The sequence below is a fragment of the Malurus melanocephalus genome, unplaced genomic scaffold (assembly GCF_030028575.1).
Source record: "Malurus melanocephalus ecotype Western Australia unplaced genomic scaffold, MMel_1.1 scaffold_393, whole genome shotgun sequence".
Taxonomy (NCBI): Eukaryota; Metazoa; Chordata; class Aves; order Passeriformes; family Maluridae; genus Malurus; species Malurus melanocephalus.
This window is the reverse complement of record NW_026623625.1, coordinates 178,576-195,091: the sequence shown is the minus strand read 5'-3', so window position 1 is coordinate 195,091 and position 16,516 is coordinate 178,576. Positions and strand designations below refer to the sequence as shown.

General features: G+C 47.2%; 1 protein-coding gene across 22 annotated transcripts in view; it reads right to left on the bottom strand.

Annotated features, from left to right (window-relative positions):
- The window catches only part of EPB41 (erythrocyte membrane protein band 4.1), a 93,790-nt gene that overhangs the window by 45,150 nt on the left and 32,124 nt on the right, over positions 1-16,516 (bottom strand). For 20 of the 22 annotated variants that reach the window (XM_057379188.1, XM_057379209.1, XM_057379189.1 and 17 more), the window contains exons 2-3: positions 3,789-4,248; positions 937-1,167 (exon numbers count right to left, since the gene is read on the bottom strand). In XM_057379188.1, the coding sequence (XP_057235171.1) occupies positions 937-1,167; positions 3,789-4,241 (684 nt within the window). In that variant the 5' untranslated portion in view covers positions 4,242-4,248. The remainder of the gene's footprint in view (positions 1-936; positions 1,168-3,788; positions 4,249-16,516) is intronic. The other 2 variants (XM_057379201.1, XM_057379202.1) reach the window with 1 other exon arrangement.

The window sequence follows — 16,516 nt, the reverse complement described above, 5'->3', positions numbered from 1 at the left end:
CCCTGGCCAAGGGGAAGGTGATGGGGGCAATGATGCTCTGAGCTGATCCCAAGCAATACCAGCAGCGCCATCGTTACACAAACACTCAGCACTGACCTACTTGCCCAGGATCACCCAAGGTGATTGTTCCCACGAGGAGCCCTGTACCCAGATACCCTCTCCTGGCCCATTTACCAGTGCGACTGAAGGAAAACAAGCTGGTGGAAGTATGCTCCAATGGTAAGTACCAGATTATTAATATTCTGGGCAAGTACTTCAATACTAAAATAGGGATTTTTGCTCGCTTTTTATTGCCCTGACAGCACCACAGCCTTGTGAGAGAATGCACCAAATAAAGCAGAAAAAAAGCTCTCAGATGAAGCTGGTTGMAATGCTGTAAGTCAACATAATAATTCTCAACTGTTTACTGGAAATATATTCAAYTGCAGGCTAAACACATACAGTGTTYTTCCTTACATCCAAGCACMAGGAGCTAAGTTAGCCAGCAGACTGAGAGGTGAAGGTATCTTGGGGGACTAGAAAAGCACAAATCAATTTTATACAACCCATTTTATTCAAAGACAAGGAGGCAAAATTATTTAGACAATTGCAAAAATCCCAAAAAYATAAACTCTAGTCTGGGATACAAATGAGAGAGATGGTGAACTGCAAGTAATATAAAGTTTGGGTTTAGTTTTTTAAGCTTCCCCTACCTTTACAAAACAAGGCATCCTGGAACTGTAGAACAAAAAATAAAGCTTCCTAGTACCCAGAGGTTTTTGCAACATATTAAATAAGCTGGTATAGCTTACAGCAGGCTTGTTTTGCAGTAAAACCTGYCATGTAATTCCCTAGCAGCACATTAGGCCCCTATTAAATCGTGCTTCTGGTGATTTTTCAAGAGCAGAAGGGAGAAGGAAGAGAGCAGAAACAGAACCAAACCTTTAAAGTACTTACATCCACAGAACACTCAAAAATGGTGTCATCCAGYAAGACAACTTTGCAGTACATGTTTCTGTGTCTTTTCACTGCTTTTTGGGCAGCTTTCAAATCCTTGTCTGCTTTGGTGTCTGCAGTCTCCGGCTTCGGCTCTGGCTTGGCACCCACTTCCTTTGCTTCCCCTTGTTCCCTGTCCTCGAGGTCTCTCCCCTCTGGCTCCTGGTCGTCCCTCCTCTCCTCCAGAGCAGGCTGAAATCCCCAGTTTAAAGGTGTCAAACAAACAAACAAACAAAGCATCACATGGAACAAGCAGTGCAGGTCTGGGATCTCACCCAGAATTCATTATTCCACTTTAACCCAGGACCTGGAGCAGCAGTTGTGGTGACCAAGGGAATGGTAGAAGTTTTTAAAGCTCTTCCAAGTAATTTKCAAGTTTTCATATAATAGAGGAGGCAATAAAAAAATAATTAAGCGTTGATTAGAGAAATYAGGGCAGATTACATCATGCATTCGTGGTGTTAATGACAGCACCTTCTGGATTGGGAAGGTTTTTTCCCTCCCAGGAAGGACCCCCAGTGCTCCCAMTGCCATTCTGGCCGAGCTGCTGCTCTAGCACACTGGCCCTTGGCATGGCAAGGGAGAATTGTTTTAAACAGACTAGATGGGATATTGGGAAGAAATTCTTCCCTGTGAGTGTGGAGAGGTCCTGGCACAGGCTGTCCAGGGACACTGTGGCTGCTCTATCCCTCAAAGTGTCCCAGGCCAGGCTGGATGGGGCTTGAAGCAACCTGGGATAGTGGAAGATGTCCCTGTTCATGGCAAGGGGGTGTGATGATATGGGCTTTAAGGTCTCTTCCAAACCCAAACCACTGTAGGATTTTATGGTAGCAGTGGCACTAAAAGGAGGGTCAGGGCTGAGGTTTTTGGCCATCAGAGCTAACTGAGCAGCTCTCTGCCACCAAATAGGGAAGGCAGCCTCCACACCACCCTTCCTTTGCACTTTGCGAGACAGTTTAATCTACCCAAATAGCAGAAAAGATGCAGTTTGCAGACAGAAGGAGGAAGGAAGCTGGAGGTTTTTTTCTCCGCCACTTCAGCAGGTTAAACAAGTTCACAGCAGGCTCTGACAATGATRGAAGGGGCTGGATGCAGCAGGAGCACAGAGCTGCAGCAGAGGAAAAGCAAAACCTTGTCTGYTCAACCCATCACATCTCATGAAATCACACCCAGGCACAACTGCACGGAGGTATTTAAAAACTAAATAATGTCCACAAGCTGCTGACTTCTGTTCCAGCAGAACTGGGACAATCAAGAGCAGAGAATCAGTCAAAGCTCCTAATGCCTGTTGGTCAGCATTTGTCAAACTGCAGCACCTCGCAAATGCTTTCACAGCAGAAATATCTGCCTAGTCTCACAGTTCAGAAAGCCACTGACGGTGATCTAAAATAAGAACTAAAAAAAAAAAAAAAGGCACAAATGCTTCATCTGAAATGAACAGCCCATGAAGGAACGTTGGGGTGCAAAATCACATGTACTGAGGAGCAGCAAATCAGAGACAGAGAAAGAAATCATGCATTTAAAAACCCAGGATGGTTTGGGTTGAAAGGATCCTTAAAGCTCATCTTTAAGGATGAGCCTGGACAGGTTGCTCCAGGACTCATCCAACCTGGCCTTRAACACTTTCCAGAATGAGTTCCTCTTGAAAACACAATTTCTGGGCTGAAATTGCATGAAAATTTCTGCCTGTTCCCCACTCTGCTAATCCTAACCCTCAGAGGTACAAAACATGAGCAGAGATCATCCCATGGTCTTCACAGGCTCAGAAATTTAAGAAAAGAAAGAAAAAGCTGTTACCTATTACCCTCTCTACAACTTGGTAATTTTAAGGAGGTAGATTTAAAATGATTGCCTACTGGCAATGCTTGAATTTGCAAAGTATTGCTCCAAAATTGAGTGTTTGTGGGTATCTGGAGTCACTCTGAAAACTTAAGGCAGTGGATAAGAAATCCAGATTTCACCCAATCTGGCTCCAGCCATACACACAGGTTGGTTAGGCTGTAAGAAATTGCCAGCTTAGGAGAAGGGATACCCACCTTTTTCCAACTCCAAGCTCAAGTGACAGCAGAGCTGTAACTACTCAATGAGGAAGAGAGGCCATTCAGCACCCCAAAATCAATAACCAGYGACAGCTCAGCAAATGTTGCCTGGGCATGTCTCCGCCTCAAATTCTACTTTACACTTWTAAACTTTAAATTTTGCACGAAAAATTACCCTGGCTGGAAAGAGCAGACACCAGACAAGTCCCAGGAGCTCAGCTCAGCCCACATGCCATGCAGAAATCCCTGTTTACACAATGCATAAGCAGAAAATATTTCTATTTGGCAAGCTCAGCACTAGACCAGACTGAGCAGATGACCAAGTCCTAAAATGCTGTGCTTGCGCTCCTTGAATTTGGAGAAGCCATTTCCCAAATCCACATAGCCTGCAATCTCCACCTTGGGCCATGAACCTGCCTTCCTTGTTCCTGCTCACACCAAGCACATTCCCACGACCAACCCAGGTTTTGAACCCAATGAATGTGAACTGTGCACTCTGACATGACATCCCAAGACCAGCCAGAGCAATGATTCAGCACAGAGTATTTTAAATTATGCTGTGGAGTGTGAGCCCAATTCCTGGAGCAGGTACTTTGCAAGTCTGATGCAAGGATGCAAGAGTGGGAAGTACACAATGAAACACAGGGAGGTGACAAGAGCCTTTTTGGCATCTCATGACCTTTTCTGGTCAAGCTCACCAGCCTGGGATATGAAGTCTTTATGGCTTTGGCTACAAAGACATTTTACAGCAGCAGAGAGCATGGGGTGTTTTACCTGTGTTTCCGCACTGCTCAAGGAATGGAGATCCAGTGATGGGTCRGTTTTGAGCTCGGGCTCGGGGGCTGCAATTGGGGCTTTCACCAGGATGTCTTCATCAGGGCTGGCTCCTAATCCCCCGTCTTTCTGATCACCTCCTGCCTCTTTAGGAACATCAGTGTCTTTGTCCTCTTCGGACACCTGAGACTTGGGCCTCCTGAGGAAMGAGGAGAAGAGGCGGGAGAGACCGCGGCCCTCAGAGGTGCGCCGTTCCTTCTTGCTCTGCTCCTCGTGTGTGGGGGTGTCTCCGTTGGAAGCCTTCTGCCTCTGGGRCTGCCTCTGTGGTGTCTGCTGAGCCCCTTCCTCTAGGGAAGCCTGCTGCTTCTGTGTTTCAGCAGCTCCTTCCTCCTCTTTGACTTGCTGCTGCTCCGAGTTGTCAGCGTCGGCTGCTGGGCTCTTTTCTGTTGTCATGATGACACTGCACAAGAGGAGCAAAAGGGCTCAGTCAAGAGGTTTCCAATACCCACGTCTGACTGAGCTATTCAAACCAACCACAAGCACAGACATGCCATGTTCACCAGTCACACCACCCTGTCACAGAACCAGAGTGGAAGGGAACCACAGGGATGATCGAGTCCAACTCTGAAGTGAATGGTCTGCAGGGGTGACTCCACCCTACAAAACCAGCAAGGGCAAAGTCACTACCTTTGCTACAGTTTGCCTTGAAAATGGTCTTTAAGGTCCTTTCCAACCTAAACCATTCTGGGATTCTATGATCTAAACACACCAAACCACACTGCTGGGGACAGGACCCATCAGTGTTGGGCAATTACATTGTTTTGCACAAGACCAATCCAGTGGAGCTGAACAGGCTTTGGGATTCACGAGACATTTGCACTGCATGCTGAAAAAATGTCAAATGAAAAGGTTTCCAAACAGCATCCATAATGGAGAACAAATTTCCTCAGAGCTTGTGCGATTAAGCTGATGCAATATTTATTTCAACTTTAGCCTGGGCTGTTGACACAAAAAGACAGAAATCACATGAGAAGAATATCTATTTAAGGTYTAAAGAGGACCCAAAATAATCATGCTTTAGAGAGGATAGAACTAATCTTTGTGCACTGCATCACATGCATCTGCAGCAATAAATTGCCACTGCTTACACGGAGCAAATAGCATATAATCCAATATGCTTCAATCCCCCAACCCAAGCCTCRGTGTACAAACATTTGCTCAAAATACACACTTAAAATTAAGAAACATTCCAAAATGTCATCCTCCTACATATTATTGCATTCATCAACTTTAATTTATCTCATCCTGATTGCTAATAGAACCAGAGTGCTTGAAGGAGAAAAGCTCTCCCAGCACTCCAAAGGACTCTCCCCTTGTGTTTAACRCAAACATTTCCTTCAGCTTATTCCTAATGCTGTGGTTAAACCAGCAGAGCATCACAGACCTTCCCTGACTGTTTCTACAGCAATGCAAATTTCTGGAGGTTACAAGGCTTTGGTTTGGGGTTTTGGCTGGATTTTTCCCTTTGGACTCAGCCCCATCAGCCAGCCTTGGGGACGAGCTGCAGGACTCATTTTAGACTGATCTCCTGCAGAAGAAGAATACAGAATTATACCTYAGTCACCATCTCCCCTTGGTGCTCCTCTGGGTATTTCCAAACCCAATGGAGCAGCACAGGCCACTGAAACAGCACCTTCCAACCTGCACTGAGGAAGCAGGCACCCAAACAGAGAACTTGCACCATGGGTACCCAATGGACCAGGGATGCTACAAGGCAAAGAGTGCCCAAATCCAGATGTGCCCAGATGTGTCTGTGATCAGTTTGCAGATGGGAGTGCATGTGTGACTTGCCCTTGCAGCTCTTAATTCTGCTCCCCTTCCTCCTGCAGTCCCTTGCAACAGATACTGCTGGCCCCATCASCAAACTGTGACTCCTACTGCAGAAAACTGCAGCCACCACGCAGCCAATTTCTGCTCTCAACAGCTCTCCAAGAACTCTTGCAGATACCATAAAGCAGAGAGGGCAAGGACTCCGCTCAGCCAAACACCCACCACCCCAAATACACTATGACAACTCCCAGGGCAAAGCTCCCACTGCACCAGCACACATGGAATGGGAAGGATGCTCTGCAATCCTGTCCCACCACAATCACACATCGACAGCCAGCTCCCTCTGGCACCAGCTGCTGGAGCAGCCTGCTTTGTAGTTGTTTCCCACTGTGTTTACTTTGAATAAATACATTTGTAGGAATCATTATCAAAACACACAACATTGGACGCATTGCACTTCAAATCAAAAAGGTAGAACTGAGGCTTCAGAGATGACGGTGGCGGGGACACAGCTGAGGAGCAGCTCTTATCAGCCACAGGAAGCCTCAGGGACAGCCCACAAAGGAACATTTCCTCTGGATGTGCTTTTCTCTCTTTAAACATCAACAATCTGGAACAAGATTTGTTGACGTGTTTACATTTCAAAGGTGTAAACACAGACCTTTCCTGGAGTGGGAAGGTGGCTCTGGCTGGCAATGAGCAAACATCTTGTCTTTCCTCCATCCCCCCAGAGCCATGCTGCAGCTCAGCCACATCCCCTCAGCAGCAATGGGGATGCAGAGATGGGCATGCAGAAGCCCTTCCTTTCCCAATAAACATTTCATAGCTGCCAACAATTCACTGGGTACAGCAAACATCTTGCTGTAGGACTCAAGTGCCTGGCTCCAACATGTGGGCTCCTGGCTGGCTCTCTCCCTCGGAAATTTTATGCTCAGAAATGGTTTCCCCTACATTTGTTGTTATCAAAAGCAAAGAGATTTGTAAGAACATAACTGAGAGGTTGCTCATGGCAAGGGGGTCAAATGAGATGGTCTTTAAACCTTCCAGCCCATGCCAGTCTGTGATTCTGTGATTATACAAGGAAAAAGGACCTTTCCTGCAAGGAAGTGGGTRCCAAGTGGTGTTTTGTTTCCAACTTAGCCTACAGCAGAGCAGGCAGAGAATAAGGCTCCTGCTCCACTGGTCTTCAACCCATCCCTTGGAGAAAGCACTGCCCACAGCCAAACTACAAGCAGTTTTTGATTTCAATTAAATTTTTCTTCCCTTGCTATTCCACAAGGCAATTCTGCTGAGCCTGCAGGTGCCTCGGGAGCTCCCTGGRTGCTGGAGGAGGATGCTCTGCTATTGTAGGAGCACTCAAGCAGTGCTGTTCAYCTCCTGCTCTGAGCTGCCACTTTGTAAATACTTCATTTGGAGGGGCTTTCTTTGGTAGAGGCTGAAGGTTTGATGTCAGACAGCCTGTAAAAGGCAGGCACTTCACAAACTGGAGTGAAGAAGGTGTTAAACACTATGGAAATAAGCAAACTACAACAAAACTCAGATATGATTCAGAGAGAGATTTCAGAGTAAAAATCTCAGCAGAAATGAGTACAAAGATGTATTTATATCTATGCTTTTTCAAGTTGAGGAAAATCTTCCGGATAAGAAGGTTTTGGCAACAGGAAGCAACCTGAAGAGAAGGGAGTTAAATATTCCCAGAGCAGCAATGATGCTTTGCCCTGCTGAGGACACCTGCACTACGGGCTGACCTCCCACTGGCAACACCCCCCTCATCTCCCCCTCACCCCCTTCAACCAGAGCAGACCCCAAGGAAGGACTTGGATCTCCTCAGGAATGTCAGCGCTTTGGTGGACAAAGAGGAAGCCTCGCAGATCTTCTCTCAAAAGGCATCAGCAACTCTGTACACCAAATGTCAAAGCAAGTCACTGCAGGGGCASCTCCTGAACCTGATGTACCAGCAAAGTTCCTCCAGTGCCCAAAATACCTGAGCCTCACAACCTCGGGGCTTATCCCTCTTTCTGGTAAAGGCACACATGTAGAGAGCACACATTTCTGTGGGCTTGGTGTAWTTCATACACTCATCTCTCTTTCCTGTATCAAAATCTCTGAAACAAAACAGACTTAAATGGAGCACAAGTGCTCATTGCTCATTCTGTTCCCAACATATATGGTTCAATCATAAAATCATGGAAAGYTTTGGGCTGAAGGGACCTTAAACTCATCTCATTCCAGCCCCCTGCCATGGGCAGRGACATCTTCCACTGGACCAGGTTGCTCCAAGCCCCATCCAGCCTGCACTAATTACCTGGTGAGCAGATGATGACTAAACCCAGTTTCACCTCCATACAGCTCCATGGATTCTGGTCTTGCAGACATCAAAAGACAACCCCAATCCATGCCAAACCATCCCCATCTTCCAGCTTGCACAGACACACAGAGATGTATCTAAAAGATTGTAGAGTGGCTCAACACACTGCAACAGCCCCCTGAGAAAGCCTTCAATGCTCAGGGGAAAGTCAAATCCCTTCCTTTTGGTGCCTGTGCTCCAGAAGATTCTCATTAAGCAAAGGCACCTGAGTTCCCTGGAAGCAACAATAATGCTCATTTGGGCTGTTCTGTCATAAGTTACAAAGAAACAGGATTGCTTAGACATGTGTCTGTCACCCTCTCCTACCTGTCAGCCAACTTCAATCTTTCTTATTTAGGCAGCCAGTAAGTCTAGCGATATTAAATTGAAACTACACTGAAGAAAGAAAGGGTTAATTAAAAATCAGAAAGAAAATCCTGTCTGCGAGGGTGGTGAGGCCCTGGCACAGTYTGGCCAGAGAAACTGTGGCTGCCCCATCCCTGGAAGTGTCCAAGGCCAGGTTTGATGGGGCTTGGAGCAACCTGGTCCAGTGGAAGGTGTCCCTGTTCATGGCAGCAGGTGGGATGACAGAGACTTTAAGGTCCCTTCCAACTCAAATCAGCCTGTGATTCTGTGAAAAATCRAACTTATCCCTGTTTCAAAGCCTGGAAAAATGATTTATAGTTCATGTCATAACTTGTTTAATTCAAGTGGCTTAGTCTTTCAGAGAGAGAAGAAAAAGGACTGTCCATGGGGAAGGTTCAGTTCTTGGAAACACACTGTCTCACAGAGAAGCYCAACACCAGATAATGGGTGGGACAAACTGTCTTAACTTCCTACACAAAAATGTGTGGCTTCACCAAACGCTGCTGCTCCAGCAAGAGGTGGAGACAATGAGAAAATAGAAAYTTCTGCTAAAAATAGGCAAAAATCAAATAGTTTCAGCAACAGTGTGGTGGGGCTTTTTTTAAATGTGTTCCTTCTCATTTCATAATGTGTGTGAAAAGCACATAATTCACCAGGGAAACTATGCAGAATGCTGCTCAAAATAGAGAGCACAGCCTGAAAATTCAGTTTTGTCAAGACCTGGTGCATGTGCAACAAACCTGTAGGTGGGAAAGGAGGAAACTGCAGCTGCCACCAGCACGACTCACTCCACGTGTTTGTTACATGTCCTACACGTGATTTTTACTACATAAAGAAAACATTGGACAGAACTTGAAGCAGCCTCATCTAGTGGAAGGTGTCCCTGCCCATGGTAGGCAATGGAATGAGATGGACTTCAAGGCCTCTGCCAACCCAAATCAGTCRGGGATTCTGTGACCATAGCAGAGGGCTGCTTGGGTTTTTCCAACAACATAGGAAATTCAACACAATAAAATAAGCCTCCCAACAGAAATTCAAACAACTTTAAAATACTCTAAAGACTCAGAACAGTKCCGAATTTATTTAATACATTTTAACAGAGGAATGATTAGTGCTGACATTTTATAACCCCTTTCAGAATTAACATGCATTGTCTTTCTGTGTTGGTACTTTGGATCCTGAACAAGAAGGATGCTGTCACTCAACCTGACCTGAAGTGTAACAGGAGACTCCAGCAGCCTCACTGAATGGGGGAAAAATAAACCACACAACACAGATGGCACATTACAACTGCCCAGATTTAATTCTCACCAGACCAGCCCTGGTAATCTACTGCATGTCAGCAGCACCATGCCCCTCTCTCATCTCCTGCTATCGTACAGCTTTCCTATTTAAATGAGGGCAAAAATAGTAGCTCACCATCTGCTGAAAGCAAATAATTTATGTCAAATTGAAGACTGGGCTTATAAAATGACCTGACTAAATGGAGCAGTAAGTGCATTACAACTGAAGGGAGCTGAGAGCTCCTCTTCYGTATCCTCAAAAATCCTCCTGGATGCTACAGAACTCCTTGCATGAAAYTCACGGGCTTCGCTCATTGGTGAAGTACTGAAATTTAAATGAAAACATGTTCTTGTCACTGGGGCCTTGTTTACAGTGATGGATTTGGAACGGCTGTCCATGTGGGACCTGTTTGGAAAACTCACTTGAACTTGGAGCAGTGGGACCCAGAACAGAGACACGGGGAAGGCACGTGCACCCGGCTGCCAGCAAAATCAAGCTGCTCATAGGTTATCTGTCCTCCCACTGCCACACAGTAGTTGGCTAAAAAGACTAAGAAAAGCATCTGTTTAATGCAAGCATTGTTTCCTATTTGGTAGCAAGCAGTAAYTCTTAGGGCTCCCCTCCCCCCTGCAGCAGAGGCCACAACAGAAACAACATGGTTTGATAACACACGGTGCCTGACAGGACTYCTTCTGCTGCAGAAGCGTCTCCAAACCCTCCTGGAGGATACAGGGGGTCAGCCTGGCAGGCAGCAGTCACTCCAAAACCCTCCTCTGCCAAAGGAGTTGGTATCTGCCCGACCTGGCAGAGGGAGGGAGGGATCCATCCAAGCCCATCCCCACCCTAGCAGCAGCTCAGCCCCTGCATGGTGCAGGTAACATCCAGGGGCTGCTCCCTCCACCAGCCTCCCAGGGAAACGCGGAGCTAAGGCACCCAGCAGGCACCAGAAATCTGTGCAAAGAAAAGCAGAGGGAATGGTGCTTACAAAAGCACCATGAGCAAGCCACTCCATCACAGGGAGGCAATGRCAACGACAGGTTCTGTCCCAGCAGGTCGCTCCATCACAGCCACTCCTGACTCCACATCAAAGGAATACCCAGAGTGGCAATGACAGCACAGCAGAGATGGCAATGCTACCRCTATGTGTGACAATGGCTCTCCCCACAGCAGCCCTCCACTTGCTAAAGCAACAGTTCAACAGAAATAAGCAATAGATCTCCATCAGCTGAACAGGAGGATTTTTGCCATGAATTATTCATAAGAGGTTTTTTTTCCTGCCTGAACACAGATGTGTTTACTTACACTGTGCCTCATTTACACTCACACTCAAGGTTTAACATAACAGGGTTCATATTCTTTTCTTACACTTTCCCAAGCATGGGGGTAAAGCACTTCTTGCTTTTTTTGCTCTCCCTTTGGTTGCTTCCAAACCAAAGCTATAATTAGAAGCCAAGAGGGACCTGCACGGTCCTTGGATAAAAAGCTGCCTGCTAGATAAAATACCACCCCTGCACACACATACACACACACAAAGAGGCACCTGCCCGGATGAACTACTGCTGCACCAAGAGCTAGAAGGATGTTTGATGCTAAAACCTCCTAACAGGCTCCATCACTGACTGCTCCGGCACAAACACATGGGCTGTTCCTCCTCTGGGTGCTGGGGACATCGCACTTCAGYGCTTCATTTGTTACTGCACAGCTGTAATGCAATTTGCATTCACCCAAGTGCCTCAAATACATCTGCCACACCCTGGTGCAATGCCCCAAATTCATTAAAAATAAACATGATTGGACAGTTATTCAGATATTACTAGCACATAAGAAATGCACAATATTTGAACTATCTGAGGGAGCCACTTACAGGAAGGGCTGAGATGGTTGGAGCCATGCTAGGCTTGTTCTCCAAGCCCTGATGAAACCTGGCTGAAAAAGCTGGATGAAAACATCCTCAACCCTGGCTTTAAGCTTCATGATTGCCACCAAATATCACAGAATCCTACAATGKTTTGGGTTGGAAGGGACCKGAAAGCTCATCTGATTACASCCCYTACCATGGACAGGGGCACCTTCCACTAGACCAGGGTGCTCCAAGCCCCATCCAGCCTGGCCTTGCACACTKCCAGGGATCCAGGGGCAGCCAAACTTCTCAGAGCAACCTGTGCCAKGGGCCTCCCCATCCTCACAGGCAAGAATTCCTCCCCACCATTCCATCTAACATGGCCCTCTGTCAATTTGAGCTCATTCCTCTTTGCTCTCTCACTATCTGCCTGTGCAAAAAAGTCACTCTTCCTCCTTTTCATAAGCCCCTTTAGGCACTGGAAGGGGCTCTAAGGTCTGCCTGGAGCCTTCTCAAGGCYGAACACCCACAGCTTGTCAAGGACACTTAAACAACATAGCACCACACTACCCTAAGCTGATTCGAAGACCTTTTCTGATAGCAACACCCCAAACATATTTAATTCAGAGGAAACATCATACTCCCTGSAAGAGCCTRCAGTGACAGGAACCCCCAGCATGCAGTGCCTAAACCCAGTGCTGCCCAGGGGTGCAGCAATGTGGTTTTGAGCTGTTTCAATGAGTTTTACAAAGTTGTACCAGCTGCCAGGCTGAGCTGATTCACCCAGTTTGCCCTCACATGCTCACTGCCACCATCGAGCAGTGAAACAGGGGCTGAAAGGTGACTAAAATCACCTTTACAGTAATTACCAGCCTTAACATTGCACTTTAAAAGATTAATGACCCTTACCCAGGCATGCAGGAAGGCCAGCTGCAGATTATCTACTAAATTCCTCAATTCTTAGTTTTCTGGCCAAGCCCCAGTTATCTACACCGGCAAAGCCACAGAGGGGACTGAGAAGCTGGAGATCTCCTCAGCATCCACTAGCATGGAACAAACCAGATCCAGCACAGCCATGGCTGCTGGTTCTGGAGACACAACTGGCACAGCAAAAGCTCCGAGGAGCCCAGAGGAGTGAGTCAGCGGGCAGGGGGGTTGTGAAGCTGAGTTTCACTGGGTGGGTACAAACACTGCAGGTATCAGCATGCAGCAGCCTGKGCTGCTCCTGAGTTGGGGCAAGGCTTTGTTTCAGGAAGGGCCACCCTTTTCTGAAGTCTTCTTTCAGGGTTCAGCATCCCATGCTACCGCACAGAGAAGGAGAAGAGATCCATTCCCACCACAAACCTTGAGCTGCAAACTCCCAGCATCACAGAAAGAACCCAACCTTCAACCATCTGAAAACTCACAGGACCAGGCAGCTTGGTTTTAGAGYCCACTAAGAGCTAATAGAGGTCCCCCAACAAAACCAGCCGAGCCTGCTCCAAGCTGTCTGCAGCTCCCCAAGGCACACAGCAATGGGGAATGCAAACTGGGATGCTGCTGACCTTGCCTCAAGACTGGGAACAGCAAAGCATCTTCTGTGGGCAGAGGGGGGAGGTGGGGAGACACCTCCTCCAGAAAGCTCCCTTTTCTTTTTTCCTTTTTAAAAAAAATATTGCAGGTGATGGTTAATTCTAAGCTCTGCACTGTTCCCAGAAAAAAATCCCATAGGGACAATCCTAGTGCACATCTGCAGGCTCCTGCCTGTGCCCAAAGAGAGCGGGCAAAACAAAACCTGGGTGTAACCATGTTCCCAATAGACCCGGTCCACAGGTAACAGGCAGAAAACCAGTCACTCAGCTGTTCTCCCAAACATTTGGAGCCAGGAGTCTGAAGCTGTTTGTAAAACCTCAAGGTACTGACTCAGYTTGATTGGGACAAACTCCAGTGCCACCAGGGCCCCAGAAGGATGTTGCCCCAATGAATGCAGCACCAGAAGAGCACTGTGTATCCCAGGCACACACTCAGACACTTCACACCACCTTCACAGGGATGGTTTTCTTCCCATCTTTCCTGCTTGTGATGCTCAGTGACCACAAAGTCATCCTAGTACCTGGGGTAGCTCCACAAGCTGGAGAGGAAAGAAGATGGTTCCTGGAAAATCACAGCAGGTTTTGCAAGACCTCCCACGCAGAGGATGTTCTCCAGAATCCCTCCAGGATCCTGCACCACAGGGCACTCAACACCCACCCAGAGTAAAAAAAGGCAATGGGATATCAGTGCCTGGATTAGGGAGACATCCTCRCTGGCAGTCCCMAWCCCATAACAAAGTCATCSTCCTCTTGGCAAGGCAATAGAGAAGYCCTCAGTGAGCACAGCTTCCTCATATTTCCATTGCACAATGTTCTTGGTCCCCTATTTAGCACAATTTGGCCTGTTTCAKGCATTCAACAGGACCTCAGGGATGGCCAGAGGTTGTGCCCTGTGTCCAGCACCTCACTTGCTTCTGCTTCTATACAGCAACATCCCACAGCACCACCCTGAACAAAGAACTGGTGATCAAGAGCTGGGTTATCAAGATGGTAGGAGACACCAGGACACCAAATTAACACAGGGTGACACAGCTGTCACCTTTTCAAGGCTGCACCGCAGTATGGATGGCAGGGATGAAAATCCTTCCATTCCCACCMAGAACTGGAAACAAGCAGAAGGGGAATGTGAAGCAGCAGTCAAATATCACCATGTGCAGCCAGCAGTCAGTTATGGGCACATAACAGAGCAGCTCAGTCCTGTCACCTCCCAGAGCTGCTCCTTTCAGGATCCAATGGACTGCAGCAGATCCCCTCCCACCCCCCCCCAAGATTCAGCCTCCAGCCGTTTCCACCAGTCTGTTTGTTTTTTCCATCCAGCAGTGAAATCAGGCAGCTTTAGTGTTTAATCCCCTTAATCAGGGGTGTGCAGCAGTCTTCATTCCTTAATTACATCCATTGACACATCTGATGCAACACATTTACAAACAACTATTTTCACTGGAGATGGCTTTGAATCAAAATTGCTGTCATTCCCACACTGGCTGCGTTGTGTCACCAACKGGGGACACAGTGTGGTGTTCTGGATGCTTTAAAAAGACACAAAGCTTGGAAATGCTATTTTCATTAAATAAAACCCGTTTCTTTGGAACGATACAGGTGACTCCAGTGCACAGAAAACACTGGCAGTCTGAGGCAGCAGAACGGGAGCGCAGCTCTCAGACATTTACAGCACAAAAGTGACCATTTCAGGCAATCCTCTCAGTACTGACCCACTGGATGGAAGGATGGCATTTCAGTGCCTACCCTGATGATTCTGGTCCATGACCATTCCACAGCTCAGTTAAGGCAGACAACACAAAGCTCAATTTCAGTTGCTCAGCTGCCAGGAATCCCTTTGATCCTCGGGGACAGCAAACACCCAGCGAGCACTTTATCACCCCCTCTTCTGCTGCAGAACCAAAATAATGATGCCGACACCTCCTGCCTGCCCACAGAGCCATGGCAGCGTTATCCCACAGGGAGCCTGTGCTCAATCCTGCTTTAAATTACTGCCCCAGATCCCATCCTGATGCACTAATGGCTCACCAGGACACAGCAGCTGAGCTCCAACCTGCACTTTGGCTTAGAAGCAGTAGGAAATAGTGAGTAGGATATTAAACACCATCTTGGGGGGAAGGGAGACCATTGATTTAAAGAATGAGATGGAAGATAAGATGGTATTGTGAGGGTTTTTTAATTGCAGGAGATTCAAGTAAGGATCCATGCTGGTCCCCGCAGCACCCTCTGCTTCAGCTCCAGCATCTGCCCAGGGTTACTGCAATCATTTGCATGAAGGAAATGTACAGAAACATTGCTTTCTTCAGACTACAGAAAGGAAAAGGAAGTTGTGTTCACCCTCAGTACTGCAGGGAGGGGTCAGAAATACACTTTGTACCCACATCCAGGGGCTGTTTGCACTTATTTTCGGTTGCCGCCCTCCTTTCTGCACTGGATGGTTCGATGTGGGAGGGTGTTGTGGGTTGTGATTTCACTGAACAAACACCAGCACAGCCACATTCCACCGGCTCTCAAAAGGTATTTTCTACTTCTTCAACACCCACCTTTGCCACCTAGCACACCACGGCAGSGTTAGTGCTGAACATCAAACTGGTGCTCCTGGATAACCCTTGTGTTTCTGAACACAACATCGCAGCACATTCCCCTCCAGCCACACTTAATCCTGCTGGTCCAAACACTGCTTGACCCAGGAGTTCAATGGACAACATGCACTAAAAGGATCTCTCACCCTCCTGTCTGGCTGTACCACCCCTGCTCTTTCTTCTACCACCCCCTGATTCCCCCCAACATTCTCCCCACTCCCAGAGGCTGCCCAGGACCCCAATCCCAACCCACTCACACCTTTCCCCCCAACCATCTTCCTTTTCTTCTGCATTACATGGCACACGGGGAGAAGCTTAATGTCCCCGAGAGCATTAAAGGGAGCTTGGGCATGAAGTCATTTGGGCATGTGCGCTGGGGAAACTGGGGCAGCACTTGTAAGTYGTAAACCAGCTTTCTCCATTCCCAGCGGTGCCAATACAACCTGCCATGACACAGCCAGGACACTGCTGGCCACCAACCAGCTGACAAGACAAGAGTAAACAGCTTACAACTGTTTTAACACTCTCATATTTGAAAATAAATGAAGAGCCAATAAAGACAAAATACTTCCTTTAGCAGGGATAAAGCATATGCACAAAACAGCAGCTGGTTTAAATATCTCCCTATTAAAACAAATTGTACCTGTGGTTAGTGATGCTTTCTGGTTAAGCTACTGGCCTTCTGTACACAATTTAGCATCCCATTGATTCTTATTTTATGAGCTAAGTCCCAAAATAATCCTTATTCTATTCCAAGTGCATGCTTGTGTGTGTACACACAAACCCCCGAAAATGTAACAGCATCAGAAACAGCCGCAAGTTTTTTTGGAGGAGCTTTGTTTATTTTTCCCTTTTTTATATTTAAATCCCAATTGTGCAATTGCTTCATGCACAGCTGAAGCCTCATTGAG